Source organism: Neomonachus schauinslandi, chromosome 10 (assembly GCF_002201575.2).
Source record: "Neomonachus schauinslandi chromosome 10, ASM220157v2, whole genome shotgun sequence".
Taxonomy (NCBI): domain Eukaryota; kingdom Metazoa; phylum Chordata; class Mammalia; order Carnivora; family Phocidae; genus Neomonachus; species Neomonachus schauinslandi.
In genome coordinates this window covers 29,535,265-29,555,003 of record NC_058412.1, presented here as the reverse complement: position 1 = coordinate 29,555,003, position 19,739 = coordinate 29,535,265, and the positions used below count along the sequence as shown (strand labels likewise).

The following is a 19,739-nucleotide window of genomic DNA, read 5'->3' as shown; positions in this document are numbered from 1 at the left end:
GATAGCAGGATGAAAGAAAGAAAGATGTTGGGCGCCTGGGTGGCTCAGTTGGTTGAGCGACTGCCTTCGGCTCAGGTCATGATCCTGGAGTCCCTGGATCGAATTCCGCATCAGGCTCCCTGCTCGGCAGGGAGTCTGCTTCTCCCTCTGACCCTCCCCCCTGTCATGTGCTCTCTCTCTCTCATTCTCTCTCTCAAATAAATAAATAAAATCTTAAAAAAAAAAAAAAGAAATAAAGATGTTAACAAGACAGTGCTAAAATAATAATGCATTATGAGGTCTCATTTGGATAAAGGAGGAAGGAAAAGACAGCAGGAGGCCGATATATAGGGAGAAAGAAAGATAGATAGAACCATGGGAGGATATTGCTCACATAAAGGGAGGAGAAGGTTATTGAGGATGAGATGAAGGAAGGGAAGGGCCAACATATTAGATGTTAGATCTGATGTGGTATATTTAACTTATGCAACAAGATTTTCTCATGTTTCACCGTAGACCAGGGGGATCTGAACCAGTCCTAGACCATCAAAGAATCTGAGTGTGCTTCAGGGCAGAAGCCAGTTGCACATGAATTGTGTACAGGAAACATTCACAAAGAAAATAGTTGATGAATAGTTTACACCTGATTGCATTCTGCAAAAAGATGTGTAGCATCCTGCCAAAAACCCTAGTCTAACGTCTAACCTCTGAAGGCATTGATGACATCTCTTGAGCAAGGTGGCTCTACATGAACGAGCAAGCTGTTACGTGATACAGCTTAGATAACTGACAAACGTGATGAAAACACAGACACTCTTTAGCTTTAGTCTTGTTCCTCTCTGCATTTTTTTTCTCCTTAAATATAATTATACTGTGGAGGTTGACCTTATGAGATGGAACACATTTAAGAGGATCTGGTAAAGTAATAATGTGAATTTCCTTATCTCAGTGGAGGTTATCAATAAACATAGGCTACGCAATGAGCTTTCTGTGTATTAACACAAGATAATGCCTCAAAACTGATTTCCTTAGCAGAAGACCAAGGGTTTTATTACAAGGCATGTTCAAGACCTTTCCTGAACCCTCTCCAAAAGGCTAAGTAGTGAGATTACAGGTAGTTGGTTGGAAGGAGATGATATGGCAGGATAGAGATGAGAAAATGGGTCATTCAAGGGGTCATCTTGTTTCCACATTGCTGAAAGCCCCCATGTGGTCTCTGTTACCAGTTCTTTTGACACTGAAAAATAGTCCACACATGGGTTCATCCAAATTAGAAATCAGTTAAGATTCTTATGAATTTTGTTTTCATTTCTGCTCAATCATTTCCATCAGAAATGGCAATGTTACGTGATACCACGTGTAATACCTAACACAAATGAAATGTGATTTTTTTTTTTTCAGCAAATGTATTGAGAGGTGAGTTTCACCATAGTAATCTTTAAATGGTATAAAAGTATTAAAATTTGTATGATGTTAGAACTATTCAAAATGTGTCTTTGGAAGAAAAACCACCACTCTGACTTATTGTTATTTCCCTCTTGGCAAGCAACTGTTTGGTTTTTTTGGGTTTTTTTTGAGAGAGGGAGAGAGAGAAAGAGTTGTGTGTGTGTGCGTGCGTGTGCATGCACAAGCATGAGTGGGGCAAGGGAGAGGTAGAGAGAGAATCTTAAGCAGGCTCCATGCCCATCAACCCTGAGATCATGAGCTGAGCTGAAATCAAGAGTCAGACACTTAACTGACCGAGCACCCCACGTGCCCCAGCAACTGCTTTTTATACCATGTGACCACAGTTATGCGTTCTCCTGTCCTGACAGAAGTATTCCACACATAGGCACTTAGGTCATCTGGGATAATTGTAGGAAATGTCAGTGAGAGAAAGACTTGAGCTGAATGCCCAGGTCATCACTGTCAGAGCCGGGGGGTCTCATTGTCCGGGATGTGTATATGGTGGGCACAACAAGGGATAGCAAGGTGACATACAGTGTAAAATTACAGGCATTTTTTTAAAAAAGATTTTATTTATTTATTTGACAGAGAGAGAGACAGCAAGAGAGGGAACACAAGCAGGGGGAGTGGGAGAGGGAGAAGCAGGCTTCCCGCGGAGCAGGAAGCCCGATGTGGGGCTCGATCCCAGGACCCTGGGATCATGACCTGAGCAGATGGCAGACGCTTAACGACTGAGCCACCCAGGGGCCCAATAACAGGCATTTTTATAGGAAGGTGGAGGTCTACTGTAGGAGCAAGCAACACAATGTTCCTGAGGTTTGTGGATTCTAAGAAAAACAAGCTTCTTTGGAAAATAATTCGGCATAACCTAAAATAGTTGAATATACGCATATGCTGTGACCCAGAAACTTCACTCTTAAGTAAACACCTGACAGAAATACATGTGCATATGTGCCAAAATACATGTACAGGAATATTCACTGCTGGGTTATTCATAATAGCCAAAACACAGAAATGACCTGTCTACCAGTCAGCAGTGGATAAAGAGTGATACAGTTATTCAACAGAATACTACACAGCAATGAAAATGAACTGTGAAATGTAATCACATGGGTGAATCTCACAGACAAGTCACCAGGCACAGAAGAGAGCACACTACATGGTTCCATTTATATAAGGTTCAAGAACTGGCTAAATGAAACTATAATGATGGATGTCACCATAGACTGTGATTATCTCCAAGGGGCTAGAAAGCACCATGAGGAAGCCACATATTTTTATCAAATTTAATGTTTTATTCTTTATTTTGTGGCTTTTACCAAAAGGTGTCAGGGGAAAGTTGTCAAACAAATATGTCTTTACTTTTACCTGGTTTATAGTGACTGTAAGACACCATCAATTGTAATTTGCATCTCTAATATTAGAGATGTTAAAACGGAAAAAAATACGCCTCAGAATCATTAAAATGGAGTTTTTGAAAAGACTTGGTAAACAAAAAAGCTTTTTTTCTCTTTGTCTCTGCCAGCCAGTATTTGTTGAGTGTATTTTCTCATCTACAATTCTTTTTTTGTTGTTTTTTTTAGATTAAAAAAATTTTTTTTAAGTAAACTCTATGCACAACGTGGGGCTTGACCCCAGGATCAAGAGTTGCATGTTCCACCTACTGAGCCAGTCAGGCACTGCTCTTAGCTACAATTCTATTTAGTTGCAACTAAATTAAATTTGTATGGTGTTCTTACCACAATTATATAAGATAGAGCAGATATTGTCCTCATTGTACACATAAAAAGGCAAAAACTCTGAGCGACTGACTTGTTCTTCCCATCTCATATGACCATGCTTAAGATTTCTAGTTATAGGATATTTGGAAGTTCCAAAATGTCTTCATTTTAAGGAATGAAGTGAATAAAACGTTTTATTGAAAAAAAAGTCAGGGGGCGCCTGGGTGGCTCGGTCATTAAGCATCTGCCTTCGGCTCAGGTCATGGTCCCAGGGTCCTGGGATCAAGCCCCGCATCGGGCTCCCTGCTCAGAGGGAAGCCTGCTTCTCCCTCTCCCACTCCCCCTGCTTGTGTTCCTGCTCTCTCTGTCTCTCTTCCTGTCAAATAAATAAAATCTTTAAAAATAAATAAATAAATAAAAAGGTTTTCTCTCCTCAATTATACACACACACACACACACACACATATATATATATTTTAATACTTGGTATACATTTCATGGGCTATAAATTTTATGCAAATATATCTTGAATTACAAATGCTATATTGGTAGTATAAAAATATACTATCTAGCATTGTGAAGAGGTGGTGTATTCCATATAATTATTCCCCCCCTCCACTATTTCTGGGTGAGATTTTTTTCTAAATATATTACTTATCTCCTTGCTTAAAAAGCAAGCACATGGAACATAATTTAATATTTTCTTGATGAGTCAGATTATAATATCATATAATGATATTATAATAATAATATAGTAATAATGATAATAGCTAATATATAATGAGCAAATACCATGTCTCTATCACTGTTCTAAGGAAAATACTTGTATTAACTTATTTTATTTTCACTGTATTCCACATTTTGCATATGGGCAAATAAGGCACAGAGAGGTTAAATAACTTGTCTAAGGTCACACAGGAGTCAGTGACAAGCAAGACTCAACTCCAGTCTAGCAACCAGAGCCTGAGCTCTTAATCATTATGTTGTGCTGTGTCTTTACTTTCCTTCATGTATTAAAGTGTACTACACTGATTTTTTCAGGAACTTTTGAGATTAAAAACGGTTCTATTCCAAAAGGGCCCATTTTAGAATTCTTTCCAGGTGTTTATGTTTGCTTGATTTTATTTTTTATTTTAATAAATACCCTTCTTTTCCTTCAATTCTTGCTGTGTGCTCTGCCTCCTAACTTTTCATTGACTACATACAATCTCCATGCACTTAAAAAATTTAGATGACAACATTTAGTAGGACCACGGGTCAAATAAGATGTGCAAGAGATTCTTCTGGATTTTCATGGAAGTATATTGTATCATCTTTAGCAACCAGGTCTTGAGACAGTTATTTTGGCCACTAAAATATTCTTTATATAATTTATTGGTATTATTTTTCCAAAAGTCCTTTATTTGACTATATATTTAACAGCTGATGTTAAATGAAGAGCCTCTTCACAAGTAAGGTGTTAATACATATTCGTTAGGCAAATGAGATTGCAGTTTTTTAAAGAATTGTCTAATATGTTATGGTTTCCAGGTTCACTTATGTAGTTCCCATTTGCTACTTCGCCGAGCTGCTGTGGCTTGTCTCCGGCAGCTTGCACAAAGAGAAGCAGCTGAAGTATGTGAATATGCCATGAGCCTAGCAAAAAATGCAGGCGACAAGGAAAACCCTGGTACTCGTAAGTTACTTTATTAGTCAATATTCTTTTTGTTTAAATACTTAACATTTCAAATGAATATTACTCTTTAAATAACATTTTTGCTTTCAAGTATGGTCAATCTTCTTATTCTTTTAAGTTAAATATAAAACCATTATCACTTTAAAAATTCCAGTATCAGGGCGCCTGGGTGGCTCAGTCGTTAAGCGTCTGCCTTCGGCTCAGGTCATGATCCCAGGGCTCTGGGATGGAGCCCCACATCGGGCTCCCTGCTCAGCAGGAAGCCTACTTCTCCTTCTCCCACTCCCCCTGCTTGTGTTCCCTCTCTCACTGTGTCTCTCTCTGTCAAATAAATAAATAAAATCTTTAAAAAATAAATAAATAAAATAAAACAAAAATTCTAGTATTATTTTCTTGGTAATTTTACACTTTTACCTTTTTTAAGGTTTGGAGATAAAAAAAAAAAGTAAATAGCATTTAGTATCAAGGTACTTGTGCCATCCCTTCAGGATGATTGAGTTATATAATGGATAACTAACTCTAAGGATATTGCTTTGTATCACTAATAGACTTTTGGAAAGAGAAATGACCTATTTTGGGGGTACCTGAAAACTTCCAGTCTCTGATACTAATTGACTCTTTGTGATGTAACTTTTCCTCAAGAAGGGAAAGCTAGAGTAACCAATAAAAGAAATGTCAGTAGGTGTTTGGGTAGCAAAAGATAGATCTTTGCTTTCTTTAGTTCTTTCTGCTTTTTGGGGGGGTTTAAGTATAGCTTGAATTTCATAGCTGGCCTTTTGGTCTCTAGGGATAGGTTGCTTGGGAGCTTTTCCAGAGCTTAACTGACAGATATTTCCCCTATTGTGAGAGAAAACTTTTACTCATAAGAGCTTTCTAATGCATAGAAGTTGCTTGGGTACTAAGAAGCAAGATACTAAAATAACTTCAATTTTAGGGTAGTATAAGAGCTCTATTAACAAATATACTGTATTGCAGAATGTGAAAGAAGTTATTTATACAGTAAATACTATTGCTTTTTAGAGAGAAAACATAGCACCAAAAATAATTATAGAATTCTCCTGAATACATATAATATTTTAAAACTTATACTCCTCAGTCACCATAATCAAAATTGAGAGACAAACTAAGAGGGGAAGTACTTGCAAAATATATTTATTAATTTATTTTATTTATTGAAGTGTGCATGTTTACATTTTAATGTTTTTAAAACTTAATATGTTGGGGGTCCTAAGACCACCCCGAGGTTTGATGATGCACTAGAAGGACTTAGCATTATAATCATGCTTATGGCTATGATTTATTACAGCAACTGGATACAAAGCAAAATTTGCAGAGGGAAAAGGCACTTGGTGTGAATTCTGGAGCAAACCAGGTGCAGGTTTCCAAGAGCCCACGCCCCATGAAGTCACGCAGGAGCTGCTTGACTCCCCAGCAATGAGTCTTAACAACATATGAAATGTCTACCATGGAACCTTGTCAGGGGCTCGGTGCCCAAGGTTTTTATTGGGCTCTGGGTGACTAGGCATGGTCTGCCTAACATGTTCCAAAAGTCCAGACTTTAAAAGGCAAGCAGGTGTTCAGCATAAACCATACCGTTTGTACAAACAGTTTAGGCATAGTGAGCCACTTTGACCAGGAAATGGTGGGAACCCTCCTGAAACCCAGTTCACCAGGATGCTAGCTGAGAGCTAATCTGAATTTTAGGCCTTACTAAGTCATCTCAGGCCTGCTATGTTAACTCTCTTCTGCATCTATAGAAAATCATGAGAGCATAAGAAACATGTTTTATCAAAGAAGAAATGTCAACATATGAAATATTTTCAACCTCCAGTGATTAAATAATTATAAGTCAATACAATCATAAGATAGCATTTTTCTTCTATAAAACTGACCAAATTAAAAATAATGATTATAACCAGCACTGAGAGAGGTATGAATAAAAGAGAAATATCTTATAGTGCTGGTAGAAAGAAATGTAAAGTCATACAAATTTTCTGGATTTGTCAGTATTTTTTGTCAGCTTACCCTTGACCTAGTGATTCCCCTTTTAGGAATTTATCCTCAGTGATCAATCAATGTTCTCTCTCTCTCTCTGTTTTTTTTTTTTTAGTTTGCTAGGTAGCTATGAAAATTAATGTTGTAGAAGTATAATTCCTGATATGGGAACATAGTCACTATCAGCTGCTAAGTGAAAAATAGGCCTCTATGCCTAATTTCGCACTAATGTTCTCTTTCCTTGGAATCAAAGCTTTTGACTTTTACTACTATCTGAGCTCCTCTCACTGTGGCTATTTTCTGCAAACTTGCCCTTATTTTGTCTTTGGAGTGACTCAACTAAAAGAGCCACTTTCGGGCGCCTGGGTGGCTCAGTCGGTTGAGCGACTGCCTTCGGCTCAGGTCATGATCCCAGGGTCCTGGGATTGAGTCCCACATCGGGCTCCCTGCTCTGCGGGGAGCCTGCTTCTCCCTCTCCCACTCCCCCTGCTTGTGTTCCCTCTCTCGCTGTGTCTCTCTCTGTCAAATAAATAAATAAAATCTTTAAAAAAAAAAAAGAGCCACTTTCAGTTTACATCCCTTTGTTTCACTGTCTTCAAGGTTCAAAGGGCTTCAGTCTTCAGAGCCTCATAGTATTCCTTCTTAAGGTTGCTAGTTGTACAACTTTTGCTGTTTCTAAGAACAAAAAGATTTTCAGATAAAGCAAGATATTTAACTACTATTTTGTGACAATATTACTTTTTTAATTGAAGTATAACTGACATACAATGTTATATTAGTTTCAGGTGTACAACATAGTGATTCCACAATTCTGTACTTGATGCAGTGCGCACTGTGACAAGTGTAGTCGCCATCTGTCATTATATGTTATTACAATACTATTGACTATATGCCCTATGCTGTACTTCTCAACCCTGTGACTTACTTATTTTTTAGCTTGAGGTTTGTGCTTCTTAAACCCCTCCACCTATTTTATCCATCTCCCCACTCAATATGACTTTTTGATTGTATGATTCTTGGAAAGGATTTTCCCAGTTTTTAAATGATCTTTTAGGACATAATCCATTTATAATTTGTGTTCTGGCTTTATAGATTTTTAAAAACCTAAACTATAAGACTGAATAAATTTCACTTTGTTCTTCCAACAAATATACAATAATTATTTTTCAGTCCATTAAATCTAAGTAGATTTTACTTAGAAATATGTCTCATTCCCATACTTTCTCTTTTTTAGAAAGAAATGTATATTTATTGAGCATTCCCTGGAGATTTGTTTAAAATACCTCAGAATAATCAGTCTTAAGGATCAGAGTTTTACCTTTATTATCAGATTCTCTAAACCTAAGGATATGTAAGCTGGAGAACATAAATTCTAGTATAGCTAGCTTGTTTTGTTGTAATCATGAATTTACATGTAAGCCTTGGTCTTTAACATAATTGTTACCTGTAGTATACAACAAAACTCTATACAAGTTCATTTGTAAAAATTGCTTTTCAGATGTCAATCCTTTTGCACCTGGAGTCAGTTCTCGAAGTGATATCCACTGCCGGCACCAAGGTGTTAATATAACAGAAACTGGTCTTGAGGGGCTTCTTTTTGGAATGCTAGACCGGGAGACAGATAGAAAATTATGTTCTGATATTCATGATACTTTGGGTCATATGCTTTCATCACTGGCTGTAGAGAAACTTTCCCACTGGCTAATGCTTTGTAAAGATGTCCTGGCAGCTTCTAGTGGTATGTATTTAATATATAAAGTATGTTCTTAAAATAATGACTGTTTTACCTCTGGTATATATCTGTATATGTAAACAAAAAAAGATATATATATATATATATGAGCTTACATTTAAAAATGCTAATAAATTTTAATCTATAAATCCCTGTATAAATGTTGAAGGTTAAATTATATTACAAACTAATGAGCTTTCTTTGATTTGGGGGAAATAACTAAATTCACACTAAATTTTCGTATATAAAAATCCCAGGTTACTCTGTATTCAACATAGTATGTAAAACTAGTGAAATATGTAAAAACACTTTTATGTTATCCTTTCTTTGCTTTCTGATTGACTTGAAAAAAACTTGCCAATTCTACTGTTTTCAAAGGAGTGAGAATTTAGTCCTTTTTTATTAGAAATCTTGTAACATTAATGCAAGTTCTAAAGCATCATTTTTGCTGTATGTGAGCTTGTCATAATATGCTTCATTTTTGTTATAGATATGAGCACTGCAACTCCCTTAAGTAGTGGAAAAGATGAGGAATCTGAGAAGAAAGATGAGATGGATGATGATACCATGTTCACCACACTAGGTGAAGAAGATAAATCAAAGCCCTTCGTGGCACCTCGCTGGGCCACTCGGGTGTTCGCTGCAGATTGCCTGTGCCGAATCATCAATTTGTGTGAGAATGCGGACCAGGCCCACTTCGATCTTGCCATGGCACGTTCTGCTAAACTACGAAACCCTACAAGTAAATTTAAAATCAATACTTCTTTTCCCCGGAGTATTTTTGTAGGTTTGAAATACAGGTTTGCTGCTATGTAACATGCTTTAGACTCTGCCTTTCATTTCTTATAAGCTCCTTTTACCTTGTTTTCTGTCCCCTAAGCATACTACCTGTCTTCTGACCTATATTTAGAAGATAAGTTGAAGACAGTGGTCCAAAGGTATATGTCTATGATAAGGTAGATGTATCTTAATCATGTGCCCTAAAGATAACGATGGCAGTAACTTACATATCCTTTGTACTGTGTCCTAGTTTAGCAGTTAAGCGTAAAAGAGATGGCAAAACTTTAAGGTACGTAAGTAAAGGGAGTTTTGCAGTCCCAGCCATGGAGAATGTCAGAACTCATGAATGCCAACTCAAACTTTCAGATTTCAGAAATGCTACTAGGTATTTTTGAAAAGGTGAAAACTGTTACTGAAACTCAACACTGTCTTTTATCTTTTGTAAGCTTTTTATATCCCATCATTCCCTGGATCAGATATTACAGGGAGTTCATAAAGAGATCATCAGGTGTAATATCCTCATTTTACACATGAGGAGACCCAGAGCTGAGAGTGATGGAAGAATAATAGACTCTCTGTCTTTTACTTTGTTGTCTCTTTGTCACCCTCTCATTTTTTTTTTTACACATGTAAAAACAAATTGTGTGTACTAATAGTATTGAAGTCTATACATTAAAACTCCATTTAGTTTACTTGATTACTAAATGCCTTTCAGTTTACTAAAACTCAAAAATGGATTAAAAAACAAACCAAAAGTAAAACTGGTACTCCACGTATAAAATGTGAATCTGAATGTACGGTTATCAGCAAAGCACAGTATATCATGAACACAGTGTCCTTATTCATGCCATTATTTATCAAATATTTACCAAACCCTATTCTTTGCTACATGAAGAAAAAAACATAGCCCATATCCTTGAAGATTTTCTAGTCTAGAAGACTTATCTCTCAAACAATTGTATGTCCCAATAGTGGTATGACGGAGTGTTTTGGGGACATAAAAAAGTAGTATGCATTTTCTGAAGAGCCAGGGAAGATCTCACAGAAAAGGTGATTTTGAAACTGGATTTTAAAGGCAGAGAAAAGATTTTCCAGGTAGAAGAGGCTGGTTGTATTAGTTTTCTATTGCTGCTGTAACAAATGACCACAAATTCAGTGGCTTAAAACAACACACATTGTTTATCTTACTGTTCTTATAGGTCAGAAAGTCCAACATGAGTCTCACTGGGCTAAAATCAAGGTATCAGCAGGGCTGCATTCCTTTCTGGAGGCTTTCCAGGAGTCTTTTCTTCTCGGCTTCTATAGGCTGTCTGCATTGCTTGGTGGTGGCCCCCTCTCTCTATCTCTTGGAGATGGCCCCCTCAAAGCCAACACCAACTCTCTCGGTGATCCTTCTTTACCTGTCACATGGCTGTGACCATAGTCAGGAGCGGTGCTCTACTTTTAAGGCTCATGTGATTAGATTGGGCCACCTGTTAAATTTGGGATAATCTCCATTTCAGAGCCCATAACCTTAATCACATCTACAAACCCCCTTTTGCTATGTAAGTTAACATATTCACAGGTTGTAGGGATTAAGTTATAGACATATTGGAGCACCATTATTCTGCTTACCACACTGGTTTATTGCAAGCAAAGAAAGTAAGATAATTTGTTTGCTTTAGATTTTATTTATTTATTTTAAAGAGAAAGCATGCACGCACATGCATGCACGCGTGAATGGGGCGAGGGGGAGGATGAGAGGGAGAGAGAATCTTAGGCAGATTCTGTGGTGAGCGAGAAGCCTGCCACGGGGCTCGATCTCATGACCCTGAGATCATAACCTGAGCTGAAATTAAAAGTCAGACGCTTAACCAACTGAGCTACCCAGGCACCCCGAAAGTAAAGAGAATTTCAAAGGCATGGAAGTATAAGTGTGCATATGACATTTAGGGAATAGTGAAGATCCTTAGGTTGGCTTTCCTTTCTTTGTATTTAATGCTTTTTCTCTCTTTGTTTGTATCTTGTCTTTTGCCTGCATTCTCAGAGATCCTCACAAATTTTCCCTTTATACCATTGATAATGTTTTACTGTTTTCTGCCCCCATAGTGGGTCTTAAGTCTTATTTTGTTTTTAGTTTTCCCTTAATTTTTTGTCTTTTTTCTGCCTTCATTATATCATATCCTTTTGACTCTTCATGATTTTCTGTTCTTATTCGGTAGCAGCCATGATTTTTTGCGTTCTATTGAGATGCCAAGTGATTTTCTATATTTTATTCTGATTTATATAGAAAATTGTTTTTGAGATTAGCTCTTTCTGAATCTTCAGAATCTTTATTTTGCCTGCATGTGTTTTCTTCATAGGCTTATTTGTTTATATATCCTTGAAAGAGGGGAGAGCGCTCTCCCTACTTGAAATTTGCTCACAGTGTGTGTGTGGGTGGATTGCCCATATTCTTGGTCTTTGTTTACTGGTACTTCACATTGGTAGCTGGATGGTAAGCTGATATAACAGCTTTCCAACCTAGATTCCAGTATCTGACATGCTTTGTTCTGCTGGACTGAAACAGGATCCTTTCTAGTTCCCATTGCCTGCTATTCTGAACAATCATGTCAGCATGTATTTTTCAAAGTTATAGACCAAATAAATGTGCTATCCAGGCTCTTCCTTTATCATCTTTATCCCCCTTTGTATCCACTGAGCTTTAGTTGTATGGAACTACTGCTCCTGGAATATAATAAACCTCGAACAGCCCCCCTACTTCCCTCCCCATTTTAGAGTTCCTGCTTCATGCCCCTTCCCATTCCCCTGCTCTGGGAGTTTATCTCCTTGGATTTGGAAAAAAGACATCTTGACTTAAGAAAAGTTGGAAGTAGAGATTTGTGTAGAGAAGTGACAGTACTTTCGGGAATAATTGCCTAGTTTTTGGTTGGTAGATTGCTATCATTCTAGACCTTTTTAATTAGGTAACAGAGAGTACTGGAGGAGTAATGGATCTTTTTATTTACTTTTCTGTTGGCATAATATGAATAGGCTCATTTTAATCCAGTTCCATCTGCCTTGGAAATTTCCTCCCAACTTCTGGCAGTAGTTCATTATACCTGATTTTTATTGATGGTGTGTTTTTGCCTCCCTTAGATGAGGAAGTATTGGGGGCTTCTAGCCAATTTTTTTTTTCTCTCTCTCTCCTTTGTTCCTCTTCCCCAAGCCAGTAAATGTTCTTTTTTAAATTTAAGATTCTAAAATTGGAATTTTAGGTAGGCACATGAAAAAAATTAGACCATACTTGTCTTATAACCTTCACAATAGCAATAACCACAAAAACCTGTTTAAATAGGAGCTGTTTGGGAATCCAGCTGAGCCACAGATTGCCACTGCTTCAAAAAGACTTTGGGTGTCTTGCAGCCTCCTGAAGAACTTTAGACTACTTGAGCTTGATAAAGTCTTTAGATAACCTCAGTTGCTAGTTCTTTAAATTCACCAATCTTTTCTTCTTCAGTATCTAATCACTAATAATCTTATCCAGTGTATTTGTCATTTTTTATTTTTTCATTCCTACAAGACTCATTGTGGTTCCCTTCTCTCTTCAATACTTCTCTCTTCAATATGCTCAGGTTTTTGTTTTCTTTCTTGAATATAGACAACATATTTATGATAACTATTTTAGGCTCCCTGTCTGCTAATTTCATCACCTTTTTCATTTCTGGATCTGTTTCTATTCACTGAGGGGTTTTTTTCCCCTTGTTGCAAGATATATTTTCTTACTTCTTTGCATCCCTGGTAATTTTTTATTACATGCCAGATTTGCAGATTTTATAGTAGTAGGGCTGGATTTTGTTGTATTCCTTTAAATATGTTGGACTTTGTTCTGGGATGTAGTTAAATTACTTGGTATCTTTTGAATCCTTTTGAGACTTGCTTTTAAGCTTAAGATCTGGGGTAGCCTTTACTCTAAAAGGAAAAAGACTTACCTTTTCTACATCTTGTCATTATAAAAGTCTTTTCCAGAGTAGAGGTTGGAAAACTACTTCCTACAGTCCAAATCCAGACCATAGCCTGTTTTTTTTAAATAAAGTTTTATTGGAACACAGCATACCCATTTATATACACGTGATCTATGACTATTTTCATTCTACAACAGCAGAGTTGAGTAGTTGTGATAGAAATTATATAGCCAGCAAAACCAAAAGTATCTAGTTCTTTACAGGAAAAATCTGCCAATCCTATTCTAAAAGAATTACAGACTCCTTTGGGGAAAGTTATTATAGTTATTTTGCTTCAAATGCTATTGTACATCCAATAATGTCATCTATATTACCATATTGGGTAAAGGTTTACCAGTATTCTTGAGAAATTATGATACACGAGCTTTCTTGAAAGTGTATCTTTGTTATTTTTAGACATAGTGAAATATGTGGAACATAAGTGGTTTTTTTTAAGATTTTATTTATTTATTTGACAGAGAGGGAGAGAGCACAAGCAGGGGGAGCGGCAGGCAGAAGGAGAAGGAGAAGCAGACTCCCCACTGAGCAGGGAGCCTGATGCAGGGCTTGATCCCAGGACCCTGGGATCATGACCTGAGCTGAAGGCACACACTTAACTTACTGAGCCATCCAGGTGCCCCAAACATAAGTGCTTTTTTAAAGAGGTTTATTTCATTTCATATTTTTGTGTTGTAATATCTATTTTTAGAGTTTTCCTTTTTGCCTTCTATTTTTATTTTTAGATGACCTGTTGGTACTTCATCTCTCTGACCTGATTCGCATGGCATTCATGGCTGCAACAGATCATAGTAATCAGCTGCGGATGGCTGGGCTCCAAGCACTTGAAGACATTATCAAGAAGTTTGCATCTGTGCCTGAGCCAGAATTTCCAGGCCATGTGATTCTGGAGCAGTATCAAGCTAATGTGAGATACTCTGTTTATCTAAAACTTAAAATGGATCCTTTGCATGATCATTAAAGGAGTGAAGATTCCCTGGAGAAATGTATTTGGAACTTCAACTGCATAGCTTTATTCCCATCATCTGTTACATAGTTGAATCCCACAGTTGAAGAAACAATAGTATAAAACTTGTCACTATTTTTAAGTTCTGATAGTGTATTGGTGATAAAACTAGAATAGAATTGCAGCCTAGCTTTTCAGTCTTGTGTTTAGACGTTTAGCCATGCCATTTAAAAGATAAGACATTCAAAGAGTGTTGTGGATTTGCTGACATTACTTTTACATGTCAAGACTTGATAAGCATTTTTAAAAATAAAAAGGGCAACTTTGTATGCTGAAGGGTAACTTTTAATAACAGCAGTTAAAAATATGACTGAAAGAATTACATACCTTCAAAAAATATTTTATTGTATTCTAAACAGAGATACTTGTTTCCTCAGATTTATAACTTTATTTGCATTCTTGAACTGAGGCACAATAGATTTAATCCTGGTTATGATGGGTTATGTAAAGACAAAGAAACTTAAGTTATCAAGGAAGGAAGACACATTTTTTTTTTTTACTGTAATTATACCAGAACCTTAGCTTCGGATACACAACACTTCATCTAACATGAGAGGCTATGGGCTCTGAGAAACAAACTGAGGGTTCTAGAGGGGACGGGGGTGGGGGGATGGGTTAGCCTGGTGATGGGTATTAAGGAGGGCACGTACTGAATGGAGCACTGGGTGTTATACGAAACAATGAATCATGGAACACTGCATCAAAAACTAATGATGTACAGTGATTAACATAACATAAATAAATAAATACATAAATAAATAAAAGCTATACCCAAACATACACAAAATTAAAAAGGGTGAATAATGTATGCTCCATTGTTTTTCCATCATAAGTACAGGTGAGGAAGTTATGGCTTCTAGCCCAACTGGCTATAGAAAACCCGTATACAATTATTTACTCCCAAATACCCAACCTATAAGAATGAAGGTTTGTTGTTTTGTTTTGTTTTGACTTTTTACTTAGGAATAATTCTAAACTTACAGAAAAATGGGAAGAATAATTATTTAAATCATGTACCTTTACCCTTTAATACTTCAGTCTGTGTTTCCAAAGGACAAGAACACTGACTTATATAACCACAGAACAGTTATCAACTGCAGGAAATTCAATGTTGATATATTACTTCTATTATAGAATATATATATATATATATATTATATATATATTCTATATATTATATATATTATATATAATATAATATATAATATATAGAATATATATTATATAATATATAATATATAGAATATGTATATATATAGAATATATATATATATATATATATATATATGAATATAGTCAGTCATATTCCGGTTTTATCAGTCAACCCAGTAATCTCTTTCTCCTTCGGTACAGGACCCAGCCCAGCTCTGTGATTAGTTGATGACTGTACTACCAACACTGCAATTAGTTGCCATGTGTTTTCAGTCATGGAGAGGGACTCTTGATCCATTTCTAAACTACTGTTGATATATTTCAGTGACTTACTCTCTTGTGTAAGGGAAGATGTCTCAGATTAGGAGTTGACTCTATCTAATTCCTTATTCAGTTCATACACATTAAATCTAATATACTTAAGAATCTATGACTGGATTGGCTTATTAAAACTAAAGCTCATATTCCTTCACTTATTACTATGACAGTGGTACATAAATGAATATTTCTTAAGCACCCTTTTTTTAAAAAATTTTTTTAAAGATTTTATTTATTTTTTGACAGAGAGAGAGCACAAGCAGGAGGGTGGCAGGCAGGGGGAGAGAGAGAAGCAGGCTCCCCGCCGAGCAGGGAGCCTGATGTCGGGCTCCATCCCAGGGCCCTGGGATCATGACCTGAGCCTAAGGCAGATGCTTAACTGACTGAGCCACCCAGGAGCCCTGAGCATCCTTCTTTTAAAGTATCTTTTTTTTGAGGTGAAATGGTCTCTGAGGTCTTTCAGTGACTATGTGAATTTTTAGTACTACTCAGTTATTAAAGGAATTGATCCAGTTATATGAGATTCACCCATGAGGTAAATACTGTTAGGATACATTCAGGAAAATATAGACATAATAAAAAAAGAACAGAAGTTTTCTGTTATGTCTAGGAACATGTGACTTTGTCAGAAAATCCTGTTCCCTATTAAAAACAAAGGAAAAAGAAACAAGATTAATTGCCTGTTTTGGTATAGCATTTGTATAGATTCAATAATGATTATAACCTCCTGGAAAGCAAAAGAAAAATGGTAGGTTTGAGTTTATTGTAACTGAAAAGAGAGATAAGGGAGATGTGATAAAAAAGAAAATAACAAAGATGTGTTTTGTGTGTTTTCATCTCCAAAGACACAAGAGGTTTTGTATTTACTACTTATCTTTAACAGTAAAATGCTCATATTCATTTTCTTAGGTGGGAGCTGCTCTAAGACCAGCCTTTTCACAAGATACCCCATCAGACATAATAGCAAAAGCCTGCCAGGTAAGAAGAAAAATAGGGTTTTCTATAGTTACCTTCTTTAAATTAATAGATACCTTAGAATTTCACTTCCAAGAAAGGAGAAAAATCAAATATTTTTATCTTGGAAATACAACAGTGACAGTTTCTTCTTTTATTCTGTATCAAATGATGAAGTAGTAACTGTTAATTGCATCCCTTTTTTTGTCATAGCTGAGGAAATTACTTTGGGATACATAGGTCTTTTATCATCCAATAGTGAACAAAGGTATAAAAATCAGAGGGACTAAAAATAAAAGTAAGATTACAAAATAATTAAAGAATGCATATTAATGATAATTAGGTAATAAAAGATTTTTTTTTATCAGTTTGTGAAAATTCTGTAAGTTTCTGGAGAATTTCACAATATGGAAATTTCATTGCAAAAATAATCCCAGGAGATTATTCTCACATTATTATATTTGAAAAAAGTCACAAAAGCACTTACAGTCCTACGCTTTTGATAAGTTCCTTTTTTTTAATGCCTCATTCTGAAAATGGATTCATGCATTAAGCTCTCATCTTTGAGGAAATTGGATTCTTTTCTGCTTTCCTAAGGACAGAAGAGAAGCAACTCTCTCCTTCCGCATTTTCTGGAGTACAGGGCTGTGGTCCATCATTATTGCTTAGAATCCATAATCAAGCTACATGTGGCCTCTAGACAAAGAATGTTCTGCTATTTACAATAAGTGTAAAGTTCTTACTTTGTTTTCTCAGGCTGAATGAGTTTGCCTCTTCCTCCCATTGTTAAGTTTGTTGTTTTTTTTTTTTTAGAGAGGGAGAGGTGGGGTAGGGGCATAGGGAGAGGGGGAGAGAGAATATTGAGCAGGTTCCATGCCCAGTGAGGAGCCTGACACAGGGCTCAGTCTCACAACCCCGAGATCATGAGCTGAGCCAAAATCAAGAGTCAGACATTTAACCGACTGAGCCACCTAGGCAACCCCCCATTGTTAAGATTTATTTCTCTGTAGTCTGCTGTCTTAATGATGGCCTTCAGAGAAATGAACTCCTCTCACAAACAGCAGACCAGAGAGAAAAGAGGGAGCCTTGTTAAAGAGAGAGATCTGTGGATCGTAATACAAACGTCAAAGTTAGAGCAGGCCGTTTGGTATGAGATGCCGACACAAACAATCAGAAACCATAATCCTGTATAAATAAATGTATCATGATGATGTTTCAGAGCATAGTATTTAAGCAGACAAAGCCTACAAAGCTCCTGTTCATAGAAAAGCAAAGCCTATTCAGATTTCATCTTGTGGATGAGTAGTATGGAAATCTCCTGTTAACTGAATTTGCCTTCAGCTTCTTATACCTTATGTGGCTGTAAGCTGCTTTTCCTGTACGAAGTTTCTTCTTTTCTACTTACACAGGCTTACGTTCTTGACCTCCTGTCCTGTTTCTGGGAGGAAACCTAGTTTTTTTTTTTTAAAGATTTTATTTATTTATTTGACAGAGAGACACAGCGAGAGAGGGAACACAAGCAAGGGGAGTGGGAGAGGGAGAAGCAGGCTCCCCGCAGAGCAGGGAGCCCGATGTGGGACTCGATCCCAGGACCCTGGGATCATGACCTGAGCCGAAGACAGTCGCTTAACCAACTGAGCCACCCAGGCGCCCGGAAACCTAGTTTTGAAACAGATGGACAATGGGTTGCAAGTTCCATTTTCTTAAAGGAAAGTAAGGAGTTGGTTTTGGACAGATCATGAAACATGGCATCCATTTACTAGAACAGATGTCATGTTAAACCTGAAACTGAATCAGGGTAATTTTTAGGTATTATAGGGAGACTCTCAAATGTAACACAATTGGAGACAGTAATCAGTGGTTTAATAAAAAAAAAAAAAAATCCTTTAAATCAGCATAGGAATCATAAACATATATTTTAAATATCTTATTTCAGATTAAAATGGATAAATGTAGGTTCGTGTACCACCCTTGATATAAGGCCAGGGTCTTTTCTCTGAATATGATTTTGCTGAGTCAGTGCTACTTTATCTTTTTTCATAAGCCAAACCTATAATGCAGAACCTGCAGTTTCTACTTTCATACTCTCTATTTTTTTTTTTTTTAAGATTTTATTTTCAAGTAATCTCCACACCCATACTGGGGCTTGAACTCACTAGTTGCATGCTCTACTGAGTTGCATGCTCTACTGACTGAGCCACCAGGCACCCCGAGTTTCAGGTTCTTTGAAGTGAGGACTTGTGATTATGGAGGCAAGCTAGCACCACCAGGCCACCCCTTCCTCGTCAACATTCTTCCTTTGACTCCAGTGTCCCTGCACTTCCTTGGTTTTCCTTTTGCTCTTCTGGCATTTTCTTTTCAATTTCTTTCATTGTTTACTCTTATTCTGCTTGTCCCTTAAGTGTAACTATCTTCCCTGTGTTCTGTCCTTACACCTTTTTTTTTTATACATCAGTCCTTGAACAAATTTACTGATAACATTGCTTTAGTTATTACCTGTTTGTGGAGAGTTCCCAGATCTCCCTAGTTATTGTTTTTTAAAATTTTAATTCCAGTATAGTTATATTAGTTTTGGGTGTACAGTATAGCAATTCAGCAGTTCTATGCATTACTCAGTGTTCATCACTATAAGTGTGCTCTTCTCCCCTTCACCTAGTTCCCCCATCCCCCCACCCCCTCCCCTCTGGTAACCACCAGTTCTCTATAGTTAAGAGTCTGTTTCTTGATTTGTCTCTTTCTTAACCCTTTGTTCATTTGTTTTGTTTCTTAAATTCTACATGTAAGTGAAATCATATGGTATTTGTCTTAGTCTCTGACTGGCTTATTTCACTTAGCATTATACTCCGTAGCTTTATCCATGTTGTTGCAAATGGCAAGATTTCATTCCTTTTTATGGCTGAGTAATATTCCATTGTATGTGTATATATGTATGTATGTGTGTATATACATGCGTATATATACTACATTCTCTTTACCCATTTATCTGTTGATGGACACTTAG

General features: G+C 36.7%; 1 protein-coding gene across 1 annotated transcript in view; it reads left to right on the top strand.

Annotated features, from left to right (window-relative positions):
- Positions 1-19,739, top strand: part of HEATR5B (HEAT repeat containing 5B) — a 110,058-nt gene that overhangs the window by 53,789 nt on the left and 36,530 nt on the right. The window contains exons 22-26 of the mRNA XM_021697821.2: positions 4,677-4,821; positions 8,315-8,554; positions 9,039-9,290; positions 14,034-14,215; positions 16,694-16,762. Of these exons, the coding sequence (XP_021553496.1) occupies positions 4,677-4,821; positions 8,315-8,554; positions 9,039-9,290; positions 14,034-14,215; positions 16,694-16,762 (888 nt within the window). The remainder of the gene's footprint in view (positions 1-4,676; positions 4,822-8,314; positions 8,555-9,038; positions 9,291-14,033; positions 14,216-16,693; positions 16,763-19,739) is intronic.